General features: G+C 37.8%; 1 protein-coding gene across 1 annotated transcript in view; it reads right to left on the bottom strand.

The window, feature by feature from the left end:
• Positions 1 to 14,540, bottom strand: part of cd276 (CD276 molecule) — an 88,171-nt gene that overhangs the window by 44,547 nt on the left and 29,084 nt on the right. The window contains exon 4 of the mRNA XM_056477934.1: positions 9,714 to 10,010. Within this exon, the coding sequence (XP_056333909.1) occupies positions 9,714 to 10,010 (297 nt within the window). The remainder of the gene's footprint in view (positions 1 to 9,713; positions 10,011 to 14,540) is intronic.

Here is a 14,540-nt window from a genome sequence, read left to right on the forward strand (position 1 = left end):
AATCAGCATTATAGAGACTGAAAAGACTGAAGAGTCGAGGACGGACAGAAATCATCGGCTTTAATGTGGAGAAGTGTTAAATCCAGATTAAAGAGCAGCTCCTCTGTAGAGATTAAAGCTCAGGATCTCGCACTACTTCAAAGTGTGGCGTCTTTCTGTATTTCATACTTCTGACAGGCAGCGGCACAATGGACTAAAGTTCAACAGGATTATTATCATACGCTGCATTGAGCCACAATGGCCTCCACTAGCAGCTCTCAAGACTGAACACAAACCAGCTCATCAATTAATTAAGACCGATATATACATGATCAGAAGACTAAACAAACAAGCATCTGGGAATTGCATTATATTCTGTTTAATATGTAAACAATTATATAGACTAAAATAAAATAATTCTAAAACAAAATTAAGCTCAACAGATTAAAAGTGGATTAATTATATTTAATCTTATAAATCAATACATAATAGAGCATAATAGAGCATTATAAATTACACTACATAAATAAATACTAAATAAGTGTTGATCATTTATTAATAAGTTAAGGGTGTATACATGTATATTCAGTATATATGTTTTGGAGTCTATAATGAATATAAATATTAAACTAATATTAAATATAAATATGACTAACTTTACTTTTACTAATATTACTAACAAATATAACATGCTGTGTGGCTCAGACATGATTGTTTCCTTGTTCTCATGTAAATTCCATAAAACCCCAGTGGACAACAGGTCAGTTAGAACACAAAGCAGACTGTTGCGTGATTCACAGGCCACGCCCTCAACATTCGCATGTGCATTAGGTCATTTATCCAGACTTGAACAGCAACCACGTCATCAGGAGAACACAGTCTCATATGTAGCTCTGGGATCATTAATATTGACACATCAGGCTACGTTTCCTATTGAGACAACAGGGATAATTTTCCTCCCTTAGTTATGTTTAAGCCTATATTTAACTTACTAATATTACTAACAAAGTTGTATACATTTTGTCCTCTTTATTTTTGATCTTTTTAAAAATTAACTTAATATTTTCCCCTAACACATACATTTGGGTTATTCATTTTTGGGCCGTTCTCGTAAATTGTTTTGTTATATTAGCTCCAGATTTGGCTTCAGTACTGACTAATTTAATGCATACGCACAAATATAATATAGCAGAAGAATTTACAGGATTTTCTCATATTAAAATTTTCTAAAACACTTATTCAAAGTGCTGTCTCTTCATTTACACTGCTGTTACTGCATTTACACTGCTGTTTCTTACTGCTGGTTCTGCATTTACTCTGCTGTTACTGCATTTACACTGCTTCTGCATTTACACTGCTGTTTCTGCATTTAAACTGCTGGTTCTGCATTTACACTGCTGGTTCTGCATTTACACTGCTGTCTCTTCATTTACACTGCTGGTTCTGCATTTACACTGATTCTGCATTTACACTGCTGTCTCTTCATTTACACTGCTGGTTCTGCATTTACACTGATTCTGCATTTACACTGCTGTCTCTTCATTTACACTGCTGGTTCTGCATTTACACTGATTCTGCATTTACACTGCTGTTTCTGCATTTAAACTGTTGGTTCTGCATTTACACTGCTGGTTCTGCATTTACACTGCTGTCTCTTCATTTACACTGCTGTTTCTGCATTTACACTACTTTTTCTGCATTTACACTGCTGTTACTGCATTTACACTGCTGGTTCTGCATTTACACTGATTCTACTGCATTTACACTGCTGTTACTGCATTTACACTGCTGGTTCTGCATTTACACTGATTCTACTGCATTTACACTGCTGTTACTGCATTTACACTGATGTTTACTTCGCTGTTTCTTCATTTACACTGCTGTTTACTTTGCAGTTACTGCATTTACTCTGCTGTTTCTTCATTTACTCTGCTGTTTCTTCATTTACTCTGCTGTTTCTTCATTTACTCTGCTGTTTTTTGCTACCAATGCATGCGCTAATTACATTCACATCAGAACAGTGAGGAAGAGAAGGAGACAGGGACTAATAAAGGGTTTGGTTCCTCCGCCATCATTCTCTCGCTCTGGATTTCTCCGCCTCTGCGATTCTCTCTTATTTTCTCTCCATCTGCTCACTTGACTCTGCCGGAGACCAAGACTACACTGACAGTGTGTGTGTGTGTGTGTCAGGCACCAATTTAGGAGAGAGAGGGGGGGGGGGGTCTGATTACTCTAAAACATTTTAGTTTTAAAACGATCCGCGTCCACACTGACGTTTCATCTAGCGTTTTTGAACAGTTCTCTGTCCACACTACACTGCTGAAAACGCACATTACATTATCACACACACACTCTGCAGTGTATACGCACGTCTGAGCTCCAGGCAGTCAGCGGGTGCTTTGAGCACACTTCCCCAGGTGAGAACAGCGCATGTCAGACGGTTCGTCAAGAATCTACCGCTGGATCTGATCTCACTGTAGCTGTTAAACGTGATATTTAATTCATCTGGTCTCTATCTGACGACTCTTCGGTCTTTTGAATGCATTACTTGTAATGTGTTTTAGCTGAGCGCAGATAAGTTTATATATTAATTCATTAATTCACACTGACTCATTGCTTGCCTTCATTTCATATATTGTATAAAGTTATTGTATTATTGATTGTCATTATTGATTATTAAAACTGATATTCAGCAAAAGAGACGGGGTATATTTCATCTTTTCACTGAAAATTAAAGCAGGCAGTGATGTTATAGGCTTCATTTTGTTGTAAATATGTATACAGTGAAGATGAAGCTCATATAAATATGCAGCTACTCAACGCCTCAAGATTTTTAGTGTTTAGTTGTTAATATCAAAATGAGAATAGGCAGTTTCTTACATCATGTTTTTATTTTATTATTAAGATAGTGAACAATACACTGTTCCCTTTGAAGATTTACCAGACGTGTCCTCTGGAGTTTGACACCCAGTGGTTGAACTAGGTATTGCACTCCTGGATCAAAACAAATGCAAGCGCAGGTTGCCAGATTGAGGACAGGAGTGGGTGATTTAAACTGTGTTTTAAATTAAACAGCAGCACCCGATAGAAGGAATATTCTCCATATTTAAATTTCCTAACCAACATCTCGAATTGATATATTAGAAATGGCTTCAATTTCTCACAGCTGAACAACAGAAAACTGACAATGATCAGCTCAAGTGCAGCTCATGTGCTTTATTCAGTGTTAAATGCTAATAATGTGAGTCTGAATGGCATTTTACATCACATTTATTGCCATTTACTGAAAGCAGCAGCAGATAGTTCAGCTCAGATCTGGACAATACAATAAACCGTTTGAGATTAGAACTAAACACTTGGTTCAACATCTACATTATTAATGTTAAAGAGGTTTAATATGTATTAATTAGATTATAAACCTCACCATTGCATGAGTGAGTGCATATTCTGTGCTTCTGAATGTTTGTATTTACATTTCATCTGGTGCCAAATTGCTCATCTCTGCAAATCTTGTCACGAAGTGTGTTGTCAGGACATGCGGTTACAATGTACGCTGCACACCTAATGTTTACGCTCCTAATATTTATATTATTTCCTAATTAATAACCACCTCATGTGGAACCTCATGTGGCATTTCGGTCACTGGTGCATGCTTTTAGAGCCTTCCTGAATGAACAAATGAAATACGCTGTTTTCCACCATCAGGCAATCCGGGGTGTTGGAATATAATTGGCTAAACTGGCATAGGGCGGAATAAAATGACCAAAACAAAGACAGCATTCTGGCACGGTAAACACATGTTAATAGCAGAATATCTGACTTCAGCATTGTTTTTCAGATAAAGAATGTTCACTGAGCATGTTTCTGAATATCTGCACACATATCATGGTGTTTTTATGATGCAGTAGAGTCAGAAACTTACAGACAGCACCTTTAAGGAAAGGATGAAGACTGAACTTTGTGCACTTGATATTGAGGAAAAGTTCCAATCAGAAATGAATGTTTTTAGTTTTTTTATTTAAAAAAAAAAAAGCTAAATAATCTGTCTGGACTCTCCATCATTTGGGTTGCCAGATTTTTACATTAAAAACACACTGCCTGCTTCAAAACCATATAGTTCTGTTCATTTGGTGTATCCAAACCAATCTCAACATGTAAACAACAATACAGCAGCAGATATAGACGCAGGGTTTCCATTGTGCTGAAGAAGACTGATGCGTCACTTTCTGCTAATTTGGTGGAAATTAATCATTAAGTTAACCGATTTATAATTTAAGATGCTGTGTGATCTTATTATTTATTATTCAATAAGCAAACCTTTGTGCTGAACAGAACAGCTGTCCTCCTTTCTATTGTCATTTTCTAGTTTTCATTATTTTTTCAACATTATTTGTGTGTTCAGCTGGATATTAAACTGATTTCTAAATATGAAAGAGATGATCAGTACAACATCCCATAATGATGTCAGTGGTGACATCATCAGCAGCAGTTCATCAGTGTTAGAGCATCTCCATGGCTACATTATTCACTGAACAATCACCATGGCTACATTTCTCATCCTCCTTTTCCTGTGGTTCTCCTGCTCCACACACACACACACACACACACACACACACACACACACACACACACACACACACACACACACACACACACACACACACACACACACACACACGCTTCCATTTCTCTTCCTCCTGTTCCTGTGGTTCTGCTCTATACACATACACACACACATACACACACACACACACACACACACACATGCACAAGCACGCACACAAACACCCACACACACACAGTAATATACAAACAAACACACACACACACACACACACACACACACACACACACACACACACACACACACACACACACACACACACACACAAAAAAGGTCTGCATGAGGTCAAAATGAACTGGTTTTGCTATACTTGTGGGGACATTTGGTCCTCACAATGTAAGGAATACAAGGTCCAAACACACACACACAGAGCTGCTGACATGTTAAAGGACTTGTAAAGTGGTTTTCCAGAGAAGCTCTTGTGCTGACAGAGATATCAGCTGTTTGAGCGGGAGAGCGAGGACCTGCTGGAGAACAGGCGTCTGTGTGGAAGAGTTAACTCGTCTGCTGTGTGTGTGTGTGTGTGTGTGTGTGTGTGAGTGTGTGTGTGTGTGTGTGTGTGTGGTCTGTTCATCAGCAGCTCTCCATCAGGAAGAGATCTCGTGTTCAGACACTCTCTCAGTGTGTGTGTGTGTTTTCAGCTCAAGGTCGATAGCAGCAGATTAACTGAGAAACATCCTTATGTAACTCTACATTAGCGCTCAGACCGTCTGAGGACACACACACACACACACACACACACCTTCCTCCACTCTTCTGTTTTCCACCGTTCTCCTTCATTTTGTGGCTTGTCTGCATCACTTTGTAATTTTTCATTGGGATTTTGGAGGGAAGTGTGACATTTTAACAGGCTTGTTCAGAGTCTCGTCCTCCCAGAAACATCTCTGCTGAATACTAAACAGATTTGCCTGATAGAAGTCCTAAACGTCTCACTCAGAAAGACACTCAGAGCTCTTAGCACACATAGGAGCCTTTAAAATAAAATCAATCTCAGAAATCGTACAAATTAAACTGCAATATGATCATTTATTAATTACATGTGTCCTCTTATTGTGCACATATTTGTCTGAATATTTGGTATTTAAACATATAGAATTTAATCTTATTTATGTTTTAAAAATTGCATCCAGTATAGTAGAGTTAAAAAGCATGTCATTATTATGTACACATACAGGAGTCTTTAAAATTATAAACAGATTTATTAATTTATTATTTTCATGTGCATGCTTATTGTGCACATATCTGGCCCACCATTTGATATTTACATTTATTTTATTTATTTATTAGGCTAATTAAAAAAAAAGCCAACAAGGTTGAGATTTACAAATTATTTTAAAATAATAAAATAATTATATGGTTAAATACATATAAAAAAATATGACCATTATTTTATATTTATATATACATATACATTTTTTTTCATTTCAAGTTGAATTTAATAGTATTTTAACATTTATTTTATTTAAAATTCTATTTACATTTGAAATGTATTTTAAATTTTATTCAATTTTTAATTACATTTTATTTTGTTTACATTTTTATTTAAAATGTTATTTTATTTATCAATTCAAGTCAATTGAATTCATGTTTATTTCTATAGCGCTTTTACAATGTAGGTTGTGTCAAAGCAGCTTAACCTGGAAGATCTAGAAAAGTCCAAATTTCAGAGTTGAAGTCCAGTTTAGTTCAGTTCAGTGTGGTTTAAATTATAAATTTTATTTTATTAGAAAATGTAATTTTTTTATTTAATATTATTGAATTTTATATTCAATTAAATTGTAATAAAATTTTTATTTGAATTTTTATTTAAAATTTTATTTTATTTCAAATTGTATTAATTATTTTATTTTTGAAAAAATATTATTTTATTTATTTCAAGTCATTTTTTATTTAGATTAGTATTTTATTTTAATTTTTATTTAATTTTAAATTCAATTAAATTGTATTTGAATTTTTAATTTCATCTTATTTAAAATTTTACTTTTTATTTGAAATTTTATTTCAAATGTTATTTTATTTAAAAATTGTATTTACTAAATAATTATTTTACTGCATTTAAAAATATATTATTTAATATATTATTTTATTTAAAGTTTTATATTTTTATTTAATAGTATATTTTGTTTTAAAAAATTGACTTTAAATAAAATTGTATCTTATTTTACTTGAAATTTTATTGTAATTCTTATTTTATTTAAAACCAAATGCCTCCAAAAAGCAAACAGATTTTCTTTTTTAATCGGCTGAGATTATAACAGAGCAGTGGCTTTATAAACACTGTTCAGGTTTTGCCATAAATAGTCAGCATCTCTCCACAAACTCCCGCCTCTGATCTAAATCTGACCGCATGTAAATGTGGAGCGCTTAGTTTCAAAGCAAATCCTGGTTGCACAGTTGTTTGCAAAAGAAAAACAAGCAAGCAACTGCATGTAGCTCTGCTGGGTCAATATTAATTAACAAAGTTGTTGAGCATACAGCAGCTGTTGTAAACAAACGCAAATGCATTTTCATATCAAACAAGGGCTGCGTGATCCCTCAGCTCACACGCAGATCCTCACGCATGTTTACTAACAAGTTGTAAAGCTTTGGTAGTGTGAAGCTCAACACATAAACAGATGCTGAGATCAACACTGATCAGAACAGTGAAGATCTAGAAATAAGAGCTGTGTACATAAGATCTCTCAATCAAGTGGAAAGAAGATCTCTCAATCGTATGGAAACACTGTTTAGTTTCTACTTGCAGAACCCGACTGATTTGCTCACTTAATGCATTATTTAGATTAATCAATAACGCAAAAATAAACAGCGTTCACATTTTAATGCATACCACCTCATGCTAAAAATTCATTCATTCATTCATTTTCCTTCGGCTTAGTTCCTTATTTATCAGGGCTCGCCACTGCAGAATGAACCGACAACTATTCCAGCATATGTTTTACACAGCGGATGCCCTTCCAGCCGCAACCCGGTACCGGGAAACACCCAAAAGACGCCCGACTTTAGCAAAATTCTGATCAGCTTTCTAGCGCGCACGATCATAGCAGTAAAATATGCATCTGAGCAGGATGCCTCATTCTCACTAGCAGTGACTTTGTAGCTGCATGTCGCTCTGGGTGGCGACCTGCTGAAAACGCAGGTCTGTAGGTCTACACAGCACGAATACAACCGGCATCTGAGCAAGCTTTGAGAGGATCGCCTATTGGCTGTCGCTCAAGAATGTTGCTATTCATTTGCATGAAGTTGAAAGACTTTGTCGCATCGCTCAACACGCTCACCTGGTCGCCAACGGTCGCTGTCGCTCGCGTGGAGGAAGGTCGCCGGAAGTCACTCACTCTCTGTTGAAATGAACAGTCTCTTGCTGCATCGGCGCTGCAAGTCGCTCAAGTGTGAATGAGGCAGGACAGTGTAATACGGCTAAACGTTACAGCCTTGGTCTTTCATGAATTACGTTGTAATGAAATGACTTCACATGAATCTGTGTGCATTACTTCAGCACTAAAACATCTGTTATTATTACATTCCTACTAGAACGTGCAGCGATCGATGTGTTGACTGCATTTATTTAGCAGTAAAATTAGCCTGCGCTAATGTTGCAGTATTAACCAAAGTGTGGACTGCATTTGTTTTGAACTTTAATTAGTGATTGGTAATGTTGCATCATTGCAACGTGACACGAGCTGTCAAACAGCATGTGTATTAGTGATGCGCGGATGGCGGTTATATCCGCGGGCGCTGCGGATAATCCGCGGGTCAGGTAATTAATAAAAAAAAAACATTATGATTAATTGTGGGTGGATGTAGCGGGACATGGCAGTGGACCAGCGACAAAGCAGAGAGTGGGCTTTGCAGAATGGGAAGATGAGACGCCCAATAATAGGCTTATGGATGAAGTGCAAGAGTAGCCCACTGTTCAAAGTTTCAGTTAGAGGAGTCATCAGAGGAAAATCTGCTATCCTTATGGGAGAAACAAGATCGCTTATTTCCAAGACTGCAGCGCCCTGCGAGGAGAATCTTGTTCATTCCTACAACACGCGGTGCGAGTGAACGCTCATTCAGCGCAGCTGGCCGCGTTTTAGAGGCGAGGCGGAATCGCCTGAATCCAGGCACAGTAGATGCTGCTCTGTTTTTCCACAGTGCGGAGAAAAAGACCAAGTAAACACAACATAGCTGCTGTATAGGCTGAAGCGGCAGCGTTTTTGTTATCTTGTTCATGTATCTGTAAAAGCTCAAATGTCTTATTTTTACTCTCTGTATCTATTAGAAAATGAAGAAAATGTTGTCTAAAGACGTTTAAGATTAACATATTATTTTACTATCAGAGATGCGCAGATTAAAGCTCACTGAATCTGCTGGTAATATCCATCATCATGCCTAAAATAAAGAATTAAATTATTAAAGTGATGATCGGGTGCGGATACGTATCAGATATAACCATATGTGCGGGTGGATGATTAGTATGAAGCCGCGGATTCGGTTTTCATTTCTGCTGATCCGCGCATCTCTAATGTCTAAGTATTTCCTGCAAATAAATAGCAAGGTGTGGCATGTTGCTAAACATTTGCATCTTGTGTTTTATTGATGACGTTACCAGCGACTAGTCAACGCCGACTCTGATAACAGAAAAGTCGACTTACACATACCCCCAACACATACTTGGTTTACAGTAGGGGTGTCAAACCCTGCACAGTTTACTTCCGACAATCTTCACCATGCTTACCTGTGGGTTACAAACAAGCCTAAAGGACTCAATTAGTTTAATGAGGTGTGTTTAATTAAAGCTAAAGCTGAACTGTGCAGAGCTGCGGCCCTCCAGGAACTGGAGTTTGACACCTGTGGTTTACAGGGACACTCCATAGGGGTAATGTATTTTATACAGTAAAAATCACTTATGATATAGGCCCACCACATCCCTACACCTAAACCCAAAGCTCACAGGTAACTTGAATATCAGAAGACCTTGTTAAGTATGATATAAGCATTGTGCATTAGAGGGACACGAGGTAACTAAGTCATACGCATGTTATTATACAACTTTGTGTCCCTGTAAACCACCTGTACACACACACACACACACACACACACACACACACACACACACACACACACTGACCGGTGATGGTGACCGAGGCCTGGCTCTCGTCCCCCAGCAGTGGGTTGGTGATTCTGCAGCTGTATGTGCTGTTGGGCTCCAAATGCACGCTCAGGACGCTCCTGATGCTGAATAACCCCTCCTCGTTGGCCAGCTGGGAGACGGTGATGTTCTCTGTCAGGTTGTGTCCGGATCCGTCCTGCCACAGGAGCTGCGCCTGCGGGAATCCACCGTACGCCACACAGCTCAGGGACACCGCATCGCCCGGCTTCAGGCTGGAGTCCGAGTCCCAGGACACCAGCGGCTTGGAGAACGGAGCTGCACACAGGTTGGTGTAGACATTAATAAAACACATCAGGTTACTGTGGGGTTGGGATTAAGGTTGGGGTAGGTGGTGTAGACATTAATGAAACATCAGGTTACTGTGAGGTTGGGTTTAAGGTTGGTGTAGGTGGTGTAGACATTAATAAAACACATCAGGTTACTGTGAGGTTGGGTTTAAGGTTGGTGTAGGTGGTGTAGACATTAACAAAACACATCAGGTTACTGTGGGGTTGGGTTTAAGGTTGGTGTAGGTGGTGTAGACATTAACAAAACACATCAGGTTACTGTGAGGTTGGGTTTATGGTTGGTGTAGTCATTAACAAAACACATCAGGTTACTGTGAGGTTGGGTTTATGGTTGGGGTAGGTGGTGTAGACATTAAACACATCAGGTTATTGTGAGGTTGGGTTTAAGGTTGGTGTAGGTGGTGTAGACATTAACAAAACACATCAGGTTACTGTGAGGTTGGGTTTATGGTTGGGGTAGGTGGTGTAGACATTAAACACATCAGGTCACTGTGAGGTTGGGTTTAGGGTTGGTGTAGTCATTAATAAAACACATCAGGTTACTGTGGGGTTGGGTTTATGGTTGGTGTAGGTGGTGTAGACATTAATAAAACACATCAGGTTACTGTGGGGTTGGGTTTATGGTTGGGGTAGGTGGTGTAGACATTAAACACATCAGGTTATTGTGAGGTTGGGTTTAAGGTTGGTGTAGGTGGTGTAGACATTAACAAAACACATCAGGTTACTTTGAGGTTGGGTTTAGGGTTGGGGTAGAGGTGTAGACATTAAACACATCAGGTTACTTTGAGGTTGGGTTTAGGGTTGGGGTAGGTTGGTGTAGACATAAAACACATCAGGTTACTGTGGGGTTAGGTTTAAGGTTGGTGTAGGTGGTGTAGACATTAATAAACACATCAGGTTACTGTGAGGTTGGGTTTAGGGTTGGGGTAGGTTGGTGTAGACATAAAACACATCAGGTTACTGTGGGGTTAGGTTTAAGGTTGGTGTAGGTGGTGTAGACATTAATAAACACATCAGGTTACTGTGAGGTTAGGTTTAAGGTTGGGGTAGGTGGTGTAGACATTAAACACATCAGGTTACTTTGAGGTTGGGTTTAGGGTTGGGGTAGGTTGGTGTAGACATTAATAAAACACATCAGGTTACTGTGAGGTTGGGTTTATGGTTGGGGTAGGTGGTGTAGACATTAAACACATCAGGTTACTGTGAGGTTGGGTTTAAGGTTGGTGTAGAGGTGTAGACATTCATAAAGCACAATATTGGACTTCATGTCATGTACAAGACATTAAATAAAGAAAAACTCCAGCTTTGTACAGTCCACTTGGAGCTCGAAGACCCACCCATAGAGCTGGCTCCATCCTCCGTTTATACCCTTCTCAGAAAAGCCGTCTGTGCGGAGGCAAGCGGTCAGCTGGTAGCACGAAAAGAAACGGAAGCCTCCGCGGTGTCACACCGCACCATAGCATTCATTTTAATGACAAAATGCAGCCAGACGTACCTCTGGGTACATAATTTGCGCTCTCCAGAAATGTATACAGGGGTGCATATCCACAATGAGCCTGTGTTGATTAATAATCACGCACAACACATCCAACATGCCAAAGAGCAGGTGGTGTGGAAAGCAAACCAATGGTTATTAGCAGACCCACACAGGATCTGTGTGCATGGTTTGCTTTATTGTATATTTTTATTCTATAGTAAACTTATTCTTTATTGTTCATAATTGTGAGAGCTTTTTGTTAGTCTGTTTTATTTATTTTTTTAACTTTCTCCCATTCTGCTTCAGTACTAAGAATTGTGAAATTTAATGATCTTTAAAATGTATAGGTGTAATAGCAATCTAATATACAATCTTTACACCTCAAGTCAACATTATTCGTCCTCCTGTCATTTTTTTTTCAATTATTTCCCAAATAATGTTGAACAGATTCAGGAATTTCTCACAGTATTTCCTCTTATATTTTTTCTTCTGGAGAAAGTCTTATTTGTTTTATTTCAGCTAGAATAAAAGCAGATTTTAATAGTTTTAAACCCATTTTAAGGTCAATATTATTAGCCCCCTTACGCAATATTTGCTCCACTGATCCACTGTGTCGCTCTTCAAAAGAAATCAGTTATTAGAAATTATTTATTAAGACTATTATGTTTAAAAAGATGTTGAATATTCTCTCCATTATACAGAAATTGGGGAAAACATACAGGAGGGCTAATAATTCAGACTTCAGCTGTATATAAATAAATATAATGGCCACCAATATTCCTTCCTTTAAAAAAGAAAGAAAGTCACACAAGTTTGCAAGGACGTTCCCGATGACAGAATGTTCATATTGGGATGGACTATCCCTGTAAACGTCATATAAAACCAGATATGAGGATATAACGATAACAGATGACACGTCTCTAATTGAAAAATCTCCAACAAGAAACAGTTACTGTACAATATATGAAATAAAACTGCTAATATATATTAAGCCTTATAATGTTAAACAGTGAAAATGACAGCGCTGTTTTTATTTAATCTTCATTAGATGCGCAGAAGCAGACAGAACAGCATTAATATCACTTAATTCAGCGTATCCACAGAGAAAGCAAAATCGAGAGAGAGTCCAATGGGAAAATGCCATCTACAGATCATAAATAATGATGTTCCCTGGTAAGTGCACTCGGCCATAAAAATAATAATAATAACAACACATATAAGGGCTACAGTGGAGCTGGATCTCCAGAGAACATCAATCACAACAAATCCTATCAATCTATAATATCTTATATTGATCAGCTGATGCAGAAAAGGGACAGAAATGATTTCGCTCATTATTGAGTCTCTGCATAAGCAATATTCAACGTATGCAAAGACATCAATCATACTGCAGGACACTCAGACATGCACAAGTGATGCACGAAATCGTACATTACTGTAAAGTGCAGTGTAAAGGAGTATACCTAATAACATGCCTGTTTTCTGTATTTGAATTGCATTATGGGAGCGTGACCTTGTTTTAGAAGTTGTAAAAACTGACATTTCTGCTCGTGTAATAGTTTGCAGTAGGGTTGGGTCGATAGATGATGCCATCGTCCATCACCGATGGCCGATAGACATCATGATGCTGAGCCAGCATCGCGATCCACGACCCTGCCCCCGTCGCAGCAGCAACCCGCTCGCAAAAAACACACGCTTAGGCTTAGTTTACACTAATTAAAAATGGCATTTTAGAATGAGAACGATCCACGTCTACACTGGGGTTTCATCTAGCATTTCTGAAGAGATCTCCATCCACACTATACTGCTGAAAACAAAACATCACGTGAGCACACACACACTGTAATGCAGTGTATGCACACGTCTGAGCTCCAGCCACTCAGTGAGTGCTTTGAGCACGAAACCCCAGAGAGCAGTGCACGTCGGACAGTTTATCAAGGATGTAGCGCTGGATGGCGTCTCACTATAGTTGTTAAACGTGATATTTAATTAATCTGGTCTCTATCTAACAACTCTTTGCTGTTTTAAATCTATCCGGTAACGTGTCACAGCGTCAGCACACTGCTTCAGTCTTTCGTTTTCACGCTTGTACTTAATCATTTTAGCTAAACCTAACGTTGGTTCCTGTTGGTTGTTCACCTTTTTTAACAAACCAAGTGTGTCGACACCATTATAACGACACAGATCACTCTGCCTATTCATGCAAAGTCCCACGGAAAAAGTGATTGACAGTGTGTGTAACTTATCTTTATTTATTTATTATATGGTTATGGGTAAAACTAAGACCATGCAGGTCAGTTTGTTGAAACGGTAGACTACAAATAATTAATTTGTTATGAATTAATTAATTATTCATAAATAATTAATTCACCGCCGCCTACGATGACTATGCCATAGTCCATCGCAATGTTCCACATTAGACATCGTACGATGCCAAATTGGTCGACACTGCCTAACCCTAGTGTGCAGTGCTATATCGTCTGGGTTGGTGTTGTATATTACGCTACAAAAACCTAGTAATGAACTGCCAGTGCATGTATTTTACAGACTTTTATTATTTTCTTCTACATTATATTATTTCAAACCACATAAATGTCAATAAAAGTCACTTTGTCCATTTTTGATGTTGAAAATTCCACTTTACAGTTTAACAGAGCAGAGATCGACGTCCCATAATGCAATTCACCACCGGAAAACATCACAAAATACAGCAACTGTTCATTAACAGATATTTTTTTCTACACCCTCTTTTGATCATCAATATTTTATCAATTTCTCAGTGAATATAGACAATAATTGTTAATGCATTTAAACAAAACAGTTTTTTTAGACACTATTGATCTTAAAGCAGAAGAGGAATAAAGCCTTTTTTATTTTGATTTTAGTATTATTATTATTATTTTTCCATTTCCTGGTCTATTTAATATCTACATTGTGTTTGTGGTCATTATTTCTTGGTTGTGAAAAGCAGAACACTGTGTAACTTATTTTTGTATGTATATGATATTGTATCTGCACATA

This window comes from Danio aesculapii, chromosome 18 (assembly GCF_903798145.1).
Source record: "Danio aesculapii chromosome 18, fDanAes4.1, whole genome shotgun sequence".
NCBI classification, from domain to species: Eukaryota; Metazoa; Chordata; class Actinopteri; order Cypriniformes; family Danionidae; genus Danio; species Danio aesculapii.